This window comes from Molothrus ater, chromosome 25 (genome assembly GCF_012460135.2).
Source record: "Molothrus ater isolate BHLD 08-10-18 breed brown headed cowbird chromosome 25, BPBGC_Mater_1.1, whole genome shotgun sequence".
Taxonomy (NCBI): domain Eukaryota; kingdom Metazoa; phylum Chordata; class Aves; order Passeriformes; family Icteridae; genus Molothrus; species Molothrus ater.
The window spans coordinates 643,863-659,998 of record NC_050502.2 but is presented as its reverse complement, the minus strand read 5'-3'; the positions used below and the strand labels follow the sequence as shown (position 1 = coordinate 659,998).

The following is a 16,136-nucleotide window of genomic DNA, read 5'->3' as shown; positions in this document are numbered from 1 at the left end:
TTCCTAATGATTCCATAATCACTAATTACAACAGCCCAAAACTGTGTCTAAAATCATCACTTTAGCAAAAGGTAAAGAGCAAGCAGACAGAGATGACAGAACATCAGAGGCTCATTAATCCTTCTCTTACTCCAGTCTTTATGAGTTTGGGGTAGCAATAGTGTGGCAGAGAGAGTATTTTTCTCTCTGCTCCCTCCCAGTAATATATTACACAAATAGATCTTTAACTTACCATCAGCAGCATGAACAGGAACATATTTTGCCTTCCTCTTAAAGCCAACTGATCATTTATAAAACAGAAGGAAAAAAAGCCATAGGATGAACAAGATTAGATTAACAGCAGTGAACCAATGAGCCATGAAACCACTGTATCTGTTACCAGTGCAAGAAGGAATCCCAGTTTGGATTTCCTTGTCAATCTGACATTTGCTCCCAGTAGACTCCATCTATAAAGGTTATATTCCTATTGCCATTGACTCTGTGCTTGCTGCAGACTCCACACAGAGGAGGAGAGCATTTTTGCCCTACCAATTTTATGGTCTAAGCAATGGGAGGAAATATCAACATCTTGTGTTAGAGATGGGAAGCCAAGGTGGAAATGGCAACTGCAGATAGGTACCTTCTAAACTTCTAACCTTGAAAGGCACAGAGGTGACATGGACACTTCAGATATAATCCATCTTCTGCTCACGTGGATTCCAAGAAAATCAGTTATATCTGACCCACCAAGTGCCCATTTCTCTGCACTGACTGTGACAGAAGAAGGAGCAAGGAGCAGAGACAGCCACAGAGGGATGGAACCTTCCCAAAGGGCTGATTCATTCAACACCATAAAGGAAGAACTGGGGCAGTTCAGCAGTAAATCCAGAGTGTCTGATTATGGACCAGTGCAGTGAGCACAATTCCACTTTCTTCCCCCTTGCCTTAAAGCTCACAGTGTTAGGGAGCCACCAAAAGATCTCCAGTCTCAATGAAGGGAATACCAAACCTTCACACCAAGAATGCCCAGACAAAGTCCAGACACCCAGCCCAGGAACAGCACAGGCACAGCCTCTGGCCTGTGGAGCCCAGAGCTGCCAGTCCTACCTTGGAGGATCCTGAGGCCAGCAGAGCACGAGGCCTCTCCGTAGGCATTGACAGCACAGCAGCGATACAAATCACTGTCATCTGGAACCAGGCTCTTGATCTTCAAAGGGAGAGCACAGAAACTGCTCACAGAAAGGGCTGGGGTTCAGTTCACCTTCAGCTTCTCATAAAGCAGCTACTCAGTGGTACCTCAGAGGCTTCTTCTGTTCCCAGAAGGGCTCTAAAAAGCTTTGTTTGCTTATTTTTGTGTTTTCTCAGAGCTAGGGATCTACACTCTTCCATCAGTGTAGAATCATAGAACACCCTGAGTTTGAAGGGACCACAGGATCATCCAGTCCAGCTCCTGGATAGGACACTCACATCAATCCCACCCTGGGCATCCCTGGCAGCGCTGCCCAAACACTCCTGGAGCTCTGGCAGCCTGGGGGCTGTGCCCATTCCCTGGGGAGCCTGGGCAGTGCCAGCACCCTCTGGGGGAAGAGCCTTTCCTGATCTCCAGCCTGACCCTGCCCTGGCAGAGCTCCAGCCCATCCCTGGGGTCCTGTCCCTGCTCAGAGGGAGCAGAGATTGGAGCTGCCCCTCTGCTTCCCCTCATCCCACTGCAGGTTTTTCTTGTCCATTTCTCTCAGTTCCACAAGTCCTTTCTGAAATATTTGATCTTTACCTGCAGAATGAATTCATTTGTAGCACTGTTGAAGGACATTTGATATTTGGCAGGATCATCCATTCCTTTCCGTGTACGTGACCATTTCACCTCAGGAGCTGGAACACCTTTGACCACAGCTCTGAAAATGGCATCTTTGCCTTTGAAAAGAAACAGGGATTTAGTTATTTAAGACAGGCTTGAACATGAGGACACTCAGACCTGGTCCCTTTTCTAATCAAGAGTTATCCCCAGAGTGAGTAATTTCTGTTATTTTATGTAGAAACATTCTTCAAAAGTAACATTTTCTTTTGCACATCAATAATTCAGGTTTTGTGTGTATTCAATCATAAAAGGCCTTTAAAACGTGGCATTGCCCTGCCAGATGTGGCTGCTGACATCTCTGACCATCACTGAAATCAGAAGCCTGACAGCAACTTCAACTCAGACTTGCTTTTTACCCATGAAATGTCCAAATCCCTTCTCATCACACATATTCTCTATCAAATCCCACTGTTTCTCCAATCTTTAACTGGCACCACCTTGCACTCCAAACCCACCAGGCACTGCTGTTTGAAGAGACAAGGGAGGGAGAGGAGAAGGGGGTTCTTCTCCTTCATCCCTGCTCCCCAGGAGCCTGAGTACCCACCAGCCCACCACAGAAACCTCCAACAGCTTTCCCACTGCCCAGTACAAACCTCTTCTCCAACAGGTTCCAGAACCACAGGAAACACTGGGAAATAAGTCAGAGAAGTGACTTGTGGGAGTGAGAGGGAGTAGAAATGGAGGTGAGTTATCCATGGAAAAACCTCAGAGTAGAAACGATCACTCTCTCTTATTTTTTAGTACTCTTGGTCTTCAGGTGACCAACACTGGTAAAGATTCTCCCTGGAAAATCTGGCAATATTTCTCACACCTTTCTGCAGTCACCATCACCAAACTTATTTGATGGAACAAGTTCCTGCCAGCAGATCCTTATCAAAATACCTCTTCCAGCCTCTGAGATTGCAGTGCTATCTCTTATTGAAGTCTGATTGCAGTTTGTTATCCCTCTATTACATTTTAGCCACTTTGGCTGCACTTCTCCAGGCTTGCCACAGACCACCCAGCCAGAAGAATCAGCTCAGCCATGCACTGAACACAGTGGGGTGATGACAGAATTAAAGGCCCTCGTGGTGCCTCTACACAGACACAGAATTACAGTGACCAACATGAATGCACAAAGAACCTGCTGAAAATGAAGTAACTTGGAAAATTTACACAGGTGAAAATATAGACAGGTGAAAACTTAGCCTTGGGTAGTTGCTGAAAGGTGCAGGTGGAGGAGGAGGAAGAGGGACAGGTTCCACTAGAGGCCACTGTGCTCCTTCATAAAACCTCAGTGGCTCCTGGAAATCCATAGGTCAGTGTGGAACACCAAAACCCAAGCTGCTGGTTCAGTCCTGGCAGGGAAGAGGAGCTACACAGGAGCTTCACAGGCCACTCCCCACCAACAAAAAAGAAAAGACAAAAGGACTCTGCAGGTGCACAGAGACACCTCTGGGAGGCTCTTCATTGATTCCATTTATTGGCTCATCAGCTGCCTGCTCTGTGCTCTGTGCAAGATCCTTATGTTTTTCCTTGCAGAATCATCACAGAACCATGGACTGGCCTGGCTAGGAGGGACCTCAAAGCCCATCTCATTCCACCCTCTGCCATGGGCAGGGACACCTTCCACTATCCCAGGGTGCTCCAAGCCCTGTCCAACCTGGCCTTGGACACTTCCAGAGATTGAGGGGCAGTCACAGCTTCTCTGAGCACCCTGTGCCAGGATCTTACCACCCTCACAGCCAAGAATTCCTTCCCAATATCCCACCTAACCCTGCCCTCTGCCAGTGGGAAGCCATTCCCCTTGTCCTGGCACTGCAGGCCCTTGTCCATCTCTCCTGGAGTCCTTTTAGGCACCGGAAGGCTGCTATAGACTAAACAGCACCTCCAGTCACCATATCCTACTTTAAAAGCAGCTGATTTTAGTGCTGAGCACAAGTTCTTTCAACAGGAAAACAAAAACAACAGCTTTTTCAATGTGCTTAATCTTTTGCTGCAAAATCCTTACTGTGAGAGCTTCCTGCAGAATTCACTGGATTTGCTGTACACATAAGAGCCAGATGTTGGTCTTTCATACACATAGTGACAACTCAGGACACCTTTGTGAGTACTGATGGAATTGTCATCAGTGTAACAAAGACTTTGGCCACACAAGACTTTTTTTGTGGTCATGTCAAATCACTTTAGAAACTCAGTTGATTTAATCATGATAATTTTTAATGTAGGTGGGACATGGAGTCAAACCCCCAGATCTGTGGCTTTGCCTGTTTATCAAGTCTCACCTTCCTGCAGTGTCAGAGTGAGTGGCTTCCTCTCAAAATCAGGTGTACTGCATCCTTCTGGAACATCATTCACAAACTGAGTGACAACAACTCCTGGGATAGAAGATTTCTTGAAGATTTTAACTAGAAAATCAAGAAAAAATACATTCAATTTACATGTCTATCCTTCAGAAAGAATCTCTCAGTCTGCATTGCCTCCTGCAGAGCAATAACTGCTCCTGCTCAGCTCCTCTTGAACCACAAAGGTCCCACCCACTCCAGCGCCACAGGCTGTAAATGTGTCCCAAGGCTTGGGGAGTAAGGTTTGGGTGGCTTTGGTAAAGCCACCTCCTGGTTGTGGTGGCTTTGGCAGAGTTGTGTCCAAGTAGGAAATTCTGCAATCAAAGTCCTAATCCAGGACCACCTCGGCTCACAACTCCAGCCACGGTTTGAACAGGGAGAGCTTTGCATCAGTTCTTGTTCCAAATACAAAATCTGGCATGAGAAAAGCCCCACTGCCAAGTCAGAGCCTGGTGGGTCAGTCCCTCCCATCTTCAAGGTAGAGAAGCAAGCTGGAGTTGTTCTTAGGGGAATATTCTCCAGAGCTGTGTCTGTTCTCTCACCTGTCTGATGGCTGCTCATGATGCTTTGCTCAGCTTTCTGGGGTCAGCACAAACAGATTACAAGTTCTCCTGTGAAAAAGACAAATACTTTCATTATTTACAGTTTGCAAGGTAAAGGACAGACCGTAACACTGCTTCCTTTAGTGACACAGTTTGTCCTTCCTCACTTGCCACATCCTTGTAGCCAAATAGAGGCAGACCTGCCAATCAGCCTGTCATGCCCAACACAACCTGGGTATGAGGATGATTAGCAGGGCTGAATGGAAAATGTACACATCCAGTGGCATCCCTCTGTGTCACCTGGCTTTCCTCTAAAGACCTCCTCTCGTGTTTCAGGCAAACATTCACCACATGGCACTCACGTGGTGGGTTCTGATGGATGGCAAGAGCAGTTGCTGAGAAGAAAACCACAGAGATGGATGTCTAAACTGGGGCATGGAGCAGAGGTACATCCTGATCTCATTTAGCTTGGTTAAATTAGCAACAGACCTGAGAGCAGACAAGAAGCCTTTAGAAGGGAATGGTGAAGTGTGAGCTTGGCATTAAGGAGTTATTGTTATGGATCATTCAGGGGACCTTCTGCCAAAGGAGTCTCTTTCCCTGTATTTTAAATCAGACAATGTGTAATGTAACACATCCCTGCCTTGCAGCAAGCTGGGAAAGCAGATTCTCTGTCATGTGAGAGATGCTCAGGAACTATAGAGTTACTGCAGCTCTGAAAGAGCAATTAGATTGGATTGCCTGTGGCATTAGTGCTGTGTCTCTGCTTACCCTCTGCACTCCTTCAGTCAACAGAGGGACACAGGAACATGCAACTTCCATCAGTTTTGAAAGGCACAGGGACTTTGGGAGCACACTTACACCAGGCATTCATCCAGCTGAGCTCTGGCACCTGGCACCTGATGAAAACATAGGGGTGACATCTCCTTGTCACACATTCAACTTCGAGCTGCATTGTCTGGGTGAGAATTGGTTGCAGCTAAAGGTAAGAGACAACCTAGTTGAGCAAAAATAATTTGTGCTGGATAAACCATGCCCAGGCCAAAGAGAATGTCACTCACAGTACCTCTGGGTCAGCTTCTGAACCAAAAAGTGTTTTGCCATTACTCAGCAGCTGCAAAGAGCCACAGACACCCCCCTACAAAAAATGACTGGCTCCACTTTGTCCTTACCACCAATCTTGTTTTGGGGCACTGCACACACCAGAAATCTCAGCAATAACTGACATCTCTGAGCCTCCCTGGCCTCAGTGGAAATGCACTGAGACAACAGCACTGGGAAATGGGAGAGGGCTGTGTGAGCACCAGCCAAGCCCTCTCTTCTGTCCCCTCCTGGCCTGATCTGGATGTCCTCTGCTGCTCCCACCACACAACTGTGTGCTGCTAGTCTGGTACATCACACAGTTACTTCTGTAACCCCCTGGGAGATGTCTTAAAACCTGGGAATGAAGGGAATGAGGAGCTTGTGGGAAGGAAAAGACACAAAACAGAAGTGAAAAGAAGCTGATTCCAGGGCACCCTGTCCTGCCCCAGGCAGGGCATTGCACAGTGAATGGCTGAGATTTTTAGAGGCTCTTGATCACCCTCTTATGGATTTAATTTATCCTCCACAGTACTGAACCACATTAACAACAAACATAATCCCCTATTGCCTCTTGTATATTCCTAAACATGTCACCACTCCTGGAGCTGGAATGCCTGATGCTTACAACACTCACCAAACAGGATGACCTGACACCAGCTTGCAGCAGCTTTCCCCTAAGCTCTGTTTATGTTACACTTGCATTTATTCTTTGCTCCTCCTGACTCCTTTCCTCCACGCTGGGCAGTGGAGAGGAGCAGCTACTCTGAAACAGCAACGGGTACAAACTCAGCTCCAAAGCCTTTCCTGGCATCTCCAAATGTTTCATGTCAGAATGTTTCATTCTCAGCCTGGTGCAACGGTGGACATGTGTTACCATAACAAAAACTGCTGAGAGAGGGCTAAATTCAAATCTAGTTTGGTAAAAGCCCCAAATACTGGCAATATTTGCACAGGCAGTAACAGGCCCCATCTCCCAGTGGACAACATGCACTATGTGCACTATGTATAAACTGCTGAGTTTACAGAGTCTTAAAGATTTCAGAAATTCACTTGGATTAAAAATAAGCTCCTGTGAGTCCTTAAACTCCTGTGAATTCCTGACTTCTGGAGAATGAGAAGGAAGCATGTTAATGCCACACATTGATTACAGGGTTAAAATAACAGTGCTGGATATGAAGGGAACATTCCTTCAGTGTAATGAATCCAACCACATTGCATTTTCCAGTGTCTTGTGTATTAAATAAGGACCAGAAAATAACACCCTGATTGGCACAGAGCCCCTAAAACCTACCCCTGCTTACTTTTAAAATTTTTACTCCCTTGTTACATGAATGATCATGGCTTTATTCTGACTTCAGTTCAATCTAGTAAAAGAAATCACAGGATTTTTAAAATGAGACAGCAAAAGCCTTCCAAAAATTGTCATAGTGTAATTCATATCTTCACTCACAGGTGCTTGAAACATTGGTGTCCAAATGAGGACGATTTATTCAATGGAATAAATGCTTCCAAGAGGGAGTCACCCCTCCCCAGGTGAATGCTGCTAACACCCCCAGCACAAGAGAGTGACACTGGAAGCAGCTCAGCACTCTCACTCCTCTGTAAAACACAGCCCTGTCATGCATTAGCCTTGTTCATGTATCCAGTTGGCCATTCCTCATTCCAGGCAGAAGTCTGTCTGCTCTGCAGCTGCAGGGACATCCCCACTGGAGACACAGGGAAAGCTTCCATGGCTTTCAGCACAGAGCTGGAGCAAGCCCTTGGCTACTGACAACATTTTTAATGTCCCAAAATAAAGCAAGAAGCCTGGCAGGGTGGGAGGTTGCCCTTCATCCTGTGTGTTCATCAATCTGTCTGGATGAGACAGAACAAGAGACCATTCCCTGTGAGCCTGACTGGACACCAGTGCTGGGGCCATAAATCAGCTGAGTGAATAAGCAAAACATTTGGGAGTCAGAATTTGTAGGTGTTGGGGGCGTCACATGGAGTTATTTACAGGCTTCAGACAGTGCAATACACAGACAAGATGTGACATAATTGCTGGCAGACTGGTGAGCAAAATTAGCCAAAGCTGTAGGGAAGTGATACGCAGTGAGTGGTTCATGGGGAGGGGATGGGTGCAGAGGCTCGGGATGTGCCACGGGCATTGCACAAGCACAGACACAGCGGGGACAAAGCCATTACCACTTAAACCAGTGATAGTAAAGTAATCAGCAACACAGGCAGCATTTCTTTCATAGGAGCATGTATCACAGAATCTGCTGAGCTGGAAGGGACCCACAGGGACCGTCCAACCCTGCACAGACCCCCCAACAATCCCACCCTGGGCATCCCTGGCAGCGCTGCCCAAACACTCCTGGAGCTCTGGCAGCCTCAGGGCTGTGCCCATTCCCTGGGGAGCCTGGGCAGTGCCAGCACCCTCTGGGGGAAGAGCCTTTCCTGATACCCAGCCTGACCCTTCTCTGACAAAGCTTTTCTCTTTGTAATTCTCTTTGAATTTCTCTTTGTAAATCATGAAAATCAGGGTGGTCCTGACACAGAAAATATTCTAAACAAAATAGCAAATTGTTGTGAGCTCAGTCAAATTCTGGCTGTGCTTTACCCCAGAGATCCCGATACTCAGTGAGTATATTCACCTAAAAGTTCTCTTCTAGCTTTGGGTCGGCTTTCTGTGGTTTTTTGTTAACTTGAAGTAATCTTTTGAGCTCGAGTCTTCCCATTTCAGATGAATTTTCAATGAAAATTTCAAATGCTTTGGTTAGAACCACAGAACTGAAGGCCAACAAACTGCAGAAGGGAAACTTCATGAAAACTTCTGAGCAGGTCACAGAGCGGGAATGTCACAAGCTCTCCAGTGATGAATGGAGGTCTTGTGCAGAGTGGGGAGGAATGCCCAAGGATCAGATTTTGTGTGACTTATCCCTTTGGTAAATCTATACCTGACCTGATCTTCTCCTCTGCTCCAGGGATTATGAACACGACCTAAGTGCTTGCTCAGGATCCATAGAAACACAAACTAGATACCCTGCACCCATTTATGTATGAAAGTGGCACTGATACCAAAGGCCAAGGGGAGACACACACCATCCCTATTTTCTAAGGCAGCAAAGGCCATTCAGCCCCATCAGTGAGCAGGAGAGTGAATCCATGTCCCTTTGGAGCAGCAGGGATGGGATGGCAGCAAGAGAACTGCTCAGTCTGTGCCTTCCTGTGGCCACAACACTCCCATGGATTTTTCATAACAGAAACAGACTTTGACACAGGCAATAGATTTACAGCAAGGATCACAGAGCAAACACAACAGTGTCTCACTGCCAGGAAGGAAAGATAACATATCCCTACTCACTGTTCAGGATGAAAACCCGAAGGAACCCCAGTGTACCTGTGTCACAAGTCCCCTGCCAGCTCCAAGGGACAATGACAGCAGATCTTCAACAGCCTGGCATCTTCCCAGGGAAATCCAGGGAAATCAGTGTAGCCTACAGGAGCAAAACACTACAGGAGCCCACTACTCCCAGAACGTTTACAACCATTTCCAGACCTACTGCAACACAAACCCACATTCAGTGTGACAACAAAGGTGTCACTTCCCAGTCCCAGTTCTGCATCACCCCCACACAAATCAGTGCTGACATGGCCAAACTCACCACTCTACAGGCTGAGCTTCTGAGAGGAAGTCACTGGAAGTCACTTCTGGAAGTCAATGGAAGTCACTCTGGAAGTCACTTCTGCGTCTCGAGGCCCACAGTGCCTTTGTTCACTCAGAGAACAGAGCTCTTCATAGCTGTCCAGTGGGTCTCCTGGTCCCAGATATCAGTGACCTGTGGGAAGGAAGATAAGCCCCTTATCTGTCTGGTGTAAATGTCACTAAATGGCAAAAGAAACAGCAAACTGCCATCCCCCTCACACCTCTTCAGTCTCGCAGAAAGTGGGGCTGTGCCCAGGAGCTGTTGGGTGTCTCCACACTGAGCTGGAGCAGCCCTGGGGGCTCATTATAGCCCCACACTCCCCCAGCCCAGGGGAGGTGCCCTGGAGCCCTTGGCAAGGCCAGCCATGGCCGGGGCCAGCCTGGACAGATGCGACCATCAGTCAAGCCCAGGCTGCATCTCCAAGGCAAGACCTTGGGCCTCAAAGGACAAACACTTGTGCAGATCCAAGGAAAGGACAGGCTGTACACCAGGTTGTGTAGGACACACCAGAAGATGGGTGTGTCCTACTAAGAGGCCATGAGTCCTTAGGAGATACCACAATTCCTTAGCAGAGAAGGAAAAACAGTGAATTATTGCATCTGTATGTGGGTCAACCATGCCTGGGCTTGGCCCTCAGCACAAGAGTCCCTCAGTCTGTGCTATTCCAAGAGGCCTGAAAGATATCCAGTTGCTCTAGAATAGCTCCACTGCTACAGCCAAAAGACACACCTCAGTTTGCTCCTTTCCTTCCAACACAGATACAAGCTGATCCCCTTCCCATGAGCAGCAAACAAGGCCACTTATTCCACCAGTGGAAGGTTCCCTGGCCCTGGCAGGGAGTTGGAATTAGATGGTTATAAAGTTCTCTTCCAACCCAAAGCACTCTGGGATCTCTGATTTCCATGGACAGGAACCCAGATGTACAAGTTCAGTGCATTGTGACCTCAAATCTTTTGCTTCTGGTCTGCCCTTGAAGACCTTGTACACCTTCCTTCCTCTGCTCAGAAAGCTCCCCTAAAGCCGAGGAGCCTTTGTGTAGTTCCTGATGTTCACAGAGACGGCCAGTCTGGGACTGCAAGTTCCCTTCTCCCAGGAGCTCGACCTGCCTGGACTGAAGGCTGCTGTCACTCACTTCAGCCTGAGAGCCCACAGTGGTTGCTTTCCTTTGCATTGGGTGAATAAATTCATACTAAATCTCATGCTCAGCTGGAGAGGAATGGCTGGCTCCAGAAGATGGCAAGAGAAGAGTTTTTACTGTGATGGCCATGGCTCATAGGCTGTGCTGGCAGAACCAGAAGAAGGCTTTCCTATGAGAAGATGATAATTTTAAAATCTGAGGCCAATGGGAAGGGAACACAGAAAACCCTTGGTGCCACAGCTAGATTCCTGTTAGATTGCATCAAGACAGAAGAACCACAAAGAGCACCATTTCCACTAGCCTGAGAAAGAAGATTCTCACTCAGGTATCAAAAATTTCTCCCTTGCAGGGCTGGGAATCACCATTTCAACCAACAATTTTAAAGATAAATGTGAAAATTAAATTCTGGAGTAATTTTCTTTACTCCTTCTTTCTTTTTGACCATTGTTGCTGTTGACAGTGTTTAAAGCTTCCCAGTTCATGAGAAAAGCATGTCAACAGAGGAAAATGGAATTGCTCAAACTGATGCCTGGGCTAAGATCCTTCCTGTTACCTTTGCAGTGATGTAAAAGTAGAAAGTAGAAGCAATTACAAAGTGAAATATAAACCATTTGAAAGTTGACAAGCCAAGAAAAGAAGACAACAAGGATCTGGGAAATCTGGACTGCTGCTGGAAAACCCTCTCAGTAGCAGCCACTGTTTTCTAGCAATGTGGGACTCCCACAGCATTTTCACCTGCTTTGGACAATGATCATTCCAAAGATGCTCCCTCAGACATCAGCCCTGCTGGTCCAGGACAGCAGTTTGTGGCTTTGCTGACTGGATGCTGCAGCTTTAATAAACCCCATTGCCAGACAAGTGTCAGAGAGAGCAGCACTTTGGGTAAGGCCTAGGAATGCTCCCACAGGAAGCATTTACCTGCCTCCACTGAAACCTGAATTCAGCTCTCCTCAGCTGCAGCAGAAGCTGAGTTATCCCAGAGGCCTGAGCTATCCAGGACCACAGGGATTTCTGCTGTTCCTCTTCGCATGTGTTCTCCCTTTGCAGGCATTTGCTCCCCACAGGAAAGTGCCAATGGTATTGAGTCTCCAGTCACATTTAGCTGTTGGGTCTCAACTGAGGAATTCCTAATTAGACAGACAGTGGGGTCTAATGGGTCTAACAAGTCCCAGGAGATCCACAACTGCTCCTGTTCCACTGATCCCACAAAACTGATCGCGCTTTGCCTCATTTCCAGCCCTGATTTTACAGTTTTCGTGGGGCCTCTTCTCCAGGGAGACTGATAATTTAAAACCATCTGCAACAGAGCAACCTCCTCCAAGAGCTTGACCTTCTTCCATTTCACAGCTTGTTTTCCACCCGCCCACCCAAGGCCCTGTTAACCCCTGTGTGCCAGGGCTGAGCCACCAAGTGCCACTGGGAGCCTGCAGAATTGTCACGGTGAGGCCGGCACGCTCCGTGGGCACTGCTTCCCCTGCAGAGGGAACACGTTTTTCCCTGAAAGTGAGGCCATTCACCTAAGGAAGGGCAGTGAAGAAATGTCCAGAGGCAACAGCTGAAGGACAGTTATTTCAGATTGAATTTAAAACTCTGATTTAACTGGAAACAAGACTCTTCCAACGTTCTGTTTTCCCTGTAATTCTCTTCTTGGAAAATTGGTGTCAAGTCTTCCTGCTCCGACCGGTGACAACTGGCACAGCTCTTCCTACAGACTTTGGCACCCACATGGCTCAGAAAGGGCAAGAACTCAACAAACCAAGACCTGGTAGGTCCAAGACCCTGTCTAGATTTTCAGTTCATAAAGAAATGACCAAGATCAAAAACCAGGCCAAGACACCCCATTTCCCTGCAGCCTGGTGGACAGTCCTGACTGCTCTAAGGGTGGCATTGGTGGCAGGGAGGCTTGTTTGGGACAGAAATATTCACATATGAAATGGGTGAAGATGTGCAAAACTCAGTGGTTGTGTTCCAAGTCCACATAACAGCAATGAGAATCCCATAAAAACTATACAAGAAAATGGGCATGGAATAAAGGCCCACATTCAGGGAAGATTCCAGGTACCTGCAGCCCTCCAACCACCCAACACACTACACCAAATCAGGTGAGTCTGGCAGTGCTGGTCATGCTGGTCATGTGTGAGCACAGGGACATTGTGTGTTCAGATCAGGCCAGGGGCCAGCTGGGTGACAGAAGGGCATTTTGGTTTTCCCAGGAGAATGTCCTACACCACGATGAGGAACAGTCACACCATGCATGTGAGTGCCCCAGTGAGTCTTCCGTAGCCACAGCATTTGAATTTAAGTAAATGTGATGTTCCAGTTACTGAGTACTTGCTGCTCTTTTAGTGAGAGATGCCCATTCCCATTCCATTCCCTCAACACCAGTTCATCCATGTTGTAGAGTCCAGAAGAAATGGAAGGGACTTGTTTCAAGCTTGAACATGTGGTGATTTTCCCTCCCCACCTGAGGTTCCAGTATGTCCCTCTGTCACCTGCAAGCTGAGGGCTGCTGTCACTGTGCACACAGAGCCAGGGTCAGACCCACTGCAGTTCACTGGACCTTCACACAACACAAGGAGCTCAGAACCAAGGAAATGAAAGCAAGAGGCACCAGTGCTCTGCTTTCACAGTGCAATCAGCTCCCTCATTCCCACACTACTGAGAATTCCTTCTGTTCTTTTGCTCAGTTCTCTTCTCACTGGTCCAGTGTTTGCATCCATGACTGACTGAAGGGGTTTGCTAGCAGTCTAGGATATAGTTGCAGCCTGGTTGCCTATAAACCCAACACTCCCACTTTTCCCAGTAATAGCTGCTCCCATGACTATCTTCCTTGCATGTCCCAGTCTTGGGGCTGGGATTTACTTACCATTTCCATCCACGAAACAAAATAGCAGACAACAGACATTTAATAAAGACTCACCAAAGATGTGATTAAACATCAACTTATTACCAGGCATATCCCTCCACCAGGACTTTCCATTCCCCTTGAGACACTGAAGAGAACAAGGGTTTAAGCCCCTCTGGGCTTTAATGAATGCAGAGAACAAGAGGTGCCTGTACACCTTCCATTTGACCTTACATGGCCCTCGGGTTTTGCTAAATGTCCCTCTCCAGCTAAAATTAACTCTGTGTGTTGGGAGCACCTCACAGACACCACCCCTTAGGCAGTCAGAGGGTTAACAAAGCTCACTGCATGTAACATATTAAACAATAAAATGCAACCAGGGATTGAAGGATTTATCTCTGTCCCCCTCTCTGCTTCAAACCAGAGGCACAGCAAACCCTCCAGCACTGAGTTCTTTATGTTGTTACAGGATTTATTGTGCCCCAGACTGCAAGTGGCAACAGATGAAACAAACCCCACCCTGGCCTGACCAGCTGTTTTAATGTTTCATTCCCTGATGTGCTGGGAAGTTTCCCACTGAAATAAATGGTAAGAAATTATCTCTGGAACCTCAAGAGGCCGCAGCATGTGCCATCTTCCCGTTGTCTATGTGGGACACCAGAATTAATCTCAACACTGTCCTGGTAGTGCCTGACCTGTGCTGGCAGTGAATGTCTGGCACCTACAGAGGTGCCAGGGACTCACATTTCTGGGAATGCTGCCCCATTCCTTCTGAAGTTTGTTCACTGTCACACTCTCCTTATCCAGCACTAAAATATGAGAAGAAAATGTCATCTTAAGCCAGAAAATTGTAAGAGCATATGTACAAGAAAATAGACATGTACTAAATGAACCAGCCTAACCTTCTGGAACTAAAAAATGAAGTCATCTTTATAGATAAAAAAGCTAGTATTACAAAAAGAAAAAAGAAACAAAAAAATTACTAACAGACATAAGGGTGTCAACCCCAGTAAAATAACACATCTAACAATTAGACTAAGAAAGAGATGCGTGCTTACCTCATAACCAAAATAAAACTACTGATCCAAAGATGCATAGACAAAACAGAACTACCAATTAAACAATACGTGACTGTATAAACCAAGAGAAGTAAATATAATCAATGTTTAGAAGCACAATAAACAACTTTTACTTAATTCACATTGAATCGTACAAAGTCTTTTGTCTTCTCTCCTCAGAAAATTATGCCAGCATCCAATGGAGAAATAATCAAAATCACAGAATTATAAAATCATAGAATGATTTGGGTTGGAAGGGACCTTAAAGCTAAGCTCGGTCCACTCCGCACCAAGGGGAGAACATCAGGTTTCTTGGACCCCTCTCCAGAAAACGGAACTACAGGGAAAAAAACCCCAGAAATACAGAAAAACATGGAAATATAGAAAATCAGAGAAAGAGAGGGCATCTCTCTCCTTTCATCCCCACTCGTTCCTTGAATCCTGTGGTTTTACAGAAGGGTCACTGAGCTCCCCTTTCTGCAGGAATGAACCTCCCAGGGTCTGCACCTCTACAGGGTCTGTCCCTGTGCAGGGTCTGTCCCTCTGCCGGGTCTGTCCCTCCGCAGGGTCTGTCCCTGTGCAGGGTCTGTCCCTGTGCGGGGTCTGTCCCCCTGCTGGGTCTGTCCCAGTGCAGGGTCTCACCCTCCGCAGGGTCTGTCCCAGTGCAGGGTCTGTCCCTGTGCAGGGTCTGTCCCCCTCCGCAGGGTCTGTCCCTGTGCGGGGTCTGTCCCTGTGCAGGGTCTGTCCCCCTGCCGGGTCTGTCCCTGTGCGGGGTCTGTCCCTATGCAGGGTCTGTCCCTGTGCAGGGTCTGTCCCTGTGCGGGGTCTGTCCCCCTGCCGGGTCTGTCCCAGTGCGGGGTCTGTCCCCCTGCCGGGTCTGTCCCTATGCAGGGTCTGTCCCTGTGCAGGGTCTCACCCTCCGCAGGGTCTGTCCCTGTGCGGGGTCTGTCCCAGTGCGGGGTCTGACCCTCCGCAGGGTCTGTCCCTATGCAGGGTCTGTCCCTCCGTGGGGTGTCCCCCACCTCCCCTGCCCTCGATCACACGGAGCTCAAACGCAGCACAGCTCGCAGCAAATACGGCTCCGGGTCCGGAGCAGGTGCCAGCACTCACCTGCGGCTCTCAGCCTGGCTGTCCCCTCTAGCCGAGTTCTGTCCCTCTAGCCGAGTTCTGTCCCTCTAGCCGAGTGCTGTCCCCTCTAGCCGAGTGCTGTCCCTCTGGCCGAGTTCTGTCCCCTCTAGCCGAGTGTTGTCCCCTCTAGCCGGGTTCTGTCCCCTCTAGCCGAGTGTTGTCCCCTTTGTCCCCTCTAGCCGGGTTCTGTCCCCTCCGCAGCTGCACCAGGGCCGGGCCGGGGTCAGTGCGGGTCCCTCGGACCGGGCCAGGCTGGAGCCTGCTCAGCCTCCCGTCGGTGCCGCCTCCCTCCCGCCGCTGTCCCGCGGTGTCGCCGCGGGCGGGGCCGCCTGTCACAGGGCTGTTAGCTTGCGAGACATCCAGAGGATTGGGATTTTTATGGGCACCCGGGCACCTGCCTCCTATTTGTTATTATTTCAGTCCATTCCAGTAATGGTGCTGAGCAAATTTGAGATGAACATAATTCTTCAGCATTTCACAAGTCAGTGGGATGGT

The 16,136-nt window shown here is 48.1% G+C and overlaps 1 protein-coding gene across 1 annotated transcript in view; it reads right to left on the bottom strand.

Annotated features, from left to right (window-relative positions):
* The window catches only part of IGFN1 (immunoglobulin like and fibronectin type III domain containing 1), a 41,304-nt gene extending 25,505 nt beyond the window's left edge, over positions 1–15,799 (bottom strand). Inside the window, exons 1-7 of the mRNA XM_036398573.2 lie at positions 15,624–15,799; positions 9,431–9,604; positions 4,701–4,769; positions 4,099–4,221; positions 1,751–1,890; positions 1,087–1,186; positions 233–280 (exon numbers count right to left, since the gene is read on the bottom strand). Coding sequence (XP_036254466.1) covers positions 233–280; positions 1,087–1,186; positions 1,751–1,890; positions 4,099–4,221; positions 4,701–4,719 — 430 coding nt within the window. The 5' untranslated portion in view covers positions 4,720–4,769; positions 9,431–9,604; positions 15,624–15,799. The remainder of the gene's footprint in view (positions 1–232; positions 281–1,086; positions 1,187–1,750; positions 1,891–4,098; positions 4,222–4,700; positions 4,770–9,430; positions 9,605–15,623) is intronic.
* Positions 15,800–16,136: the final 337 nt, after the last annotated feature.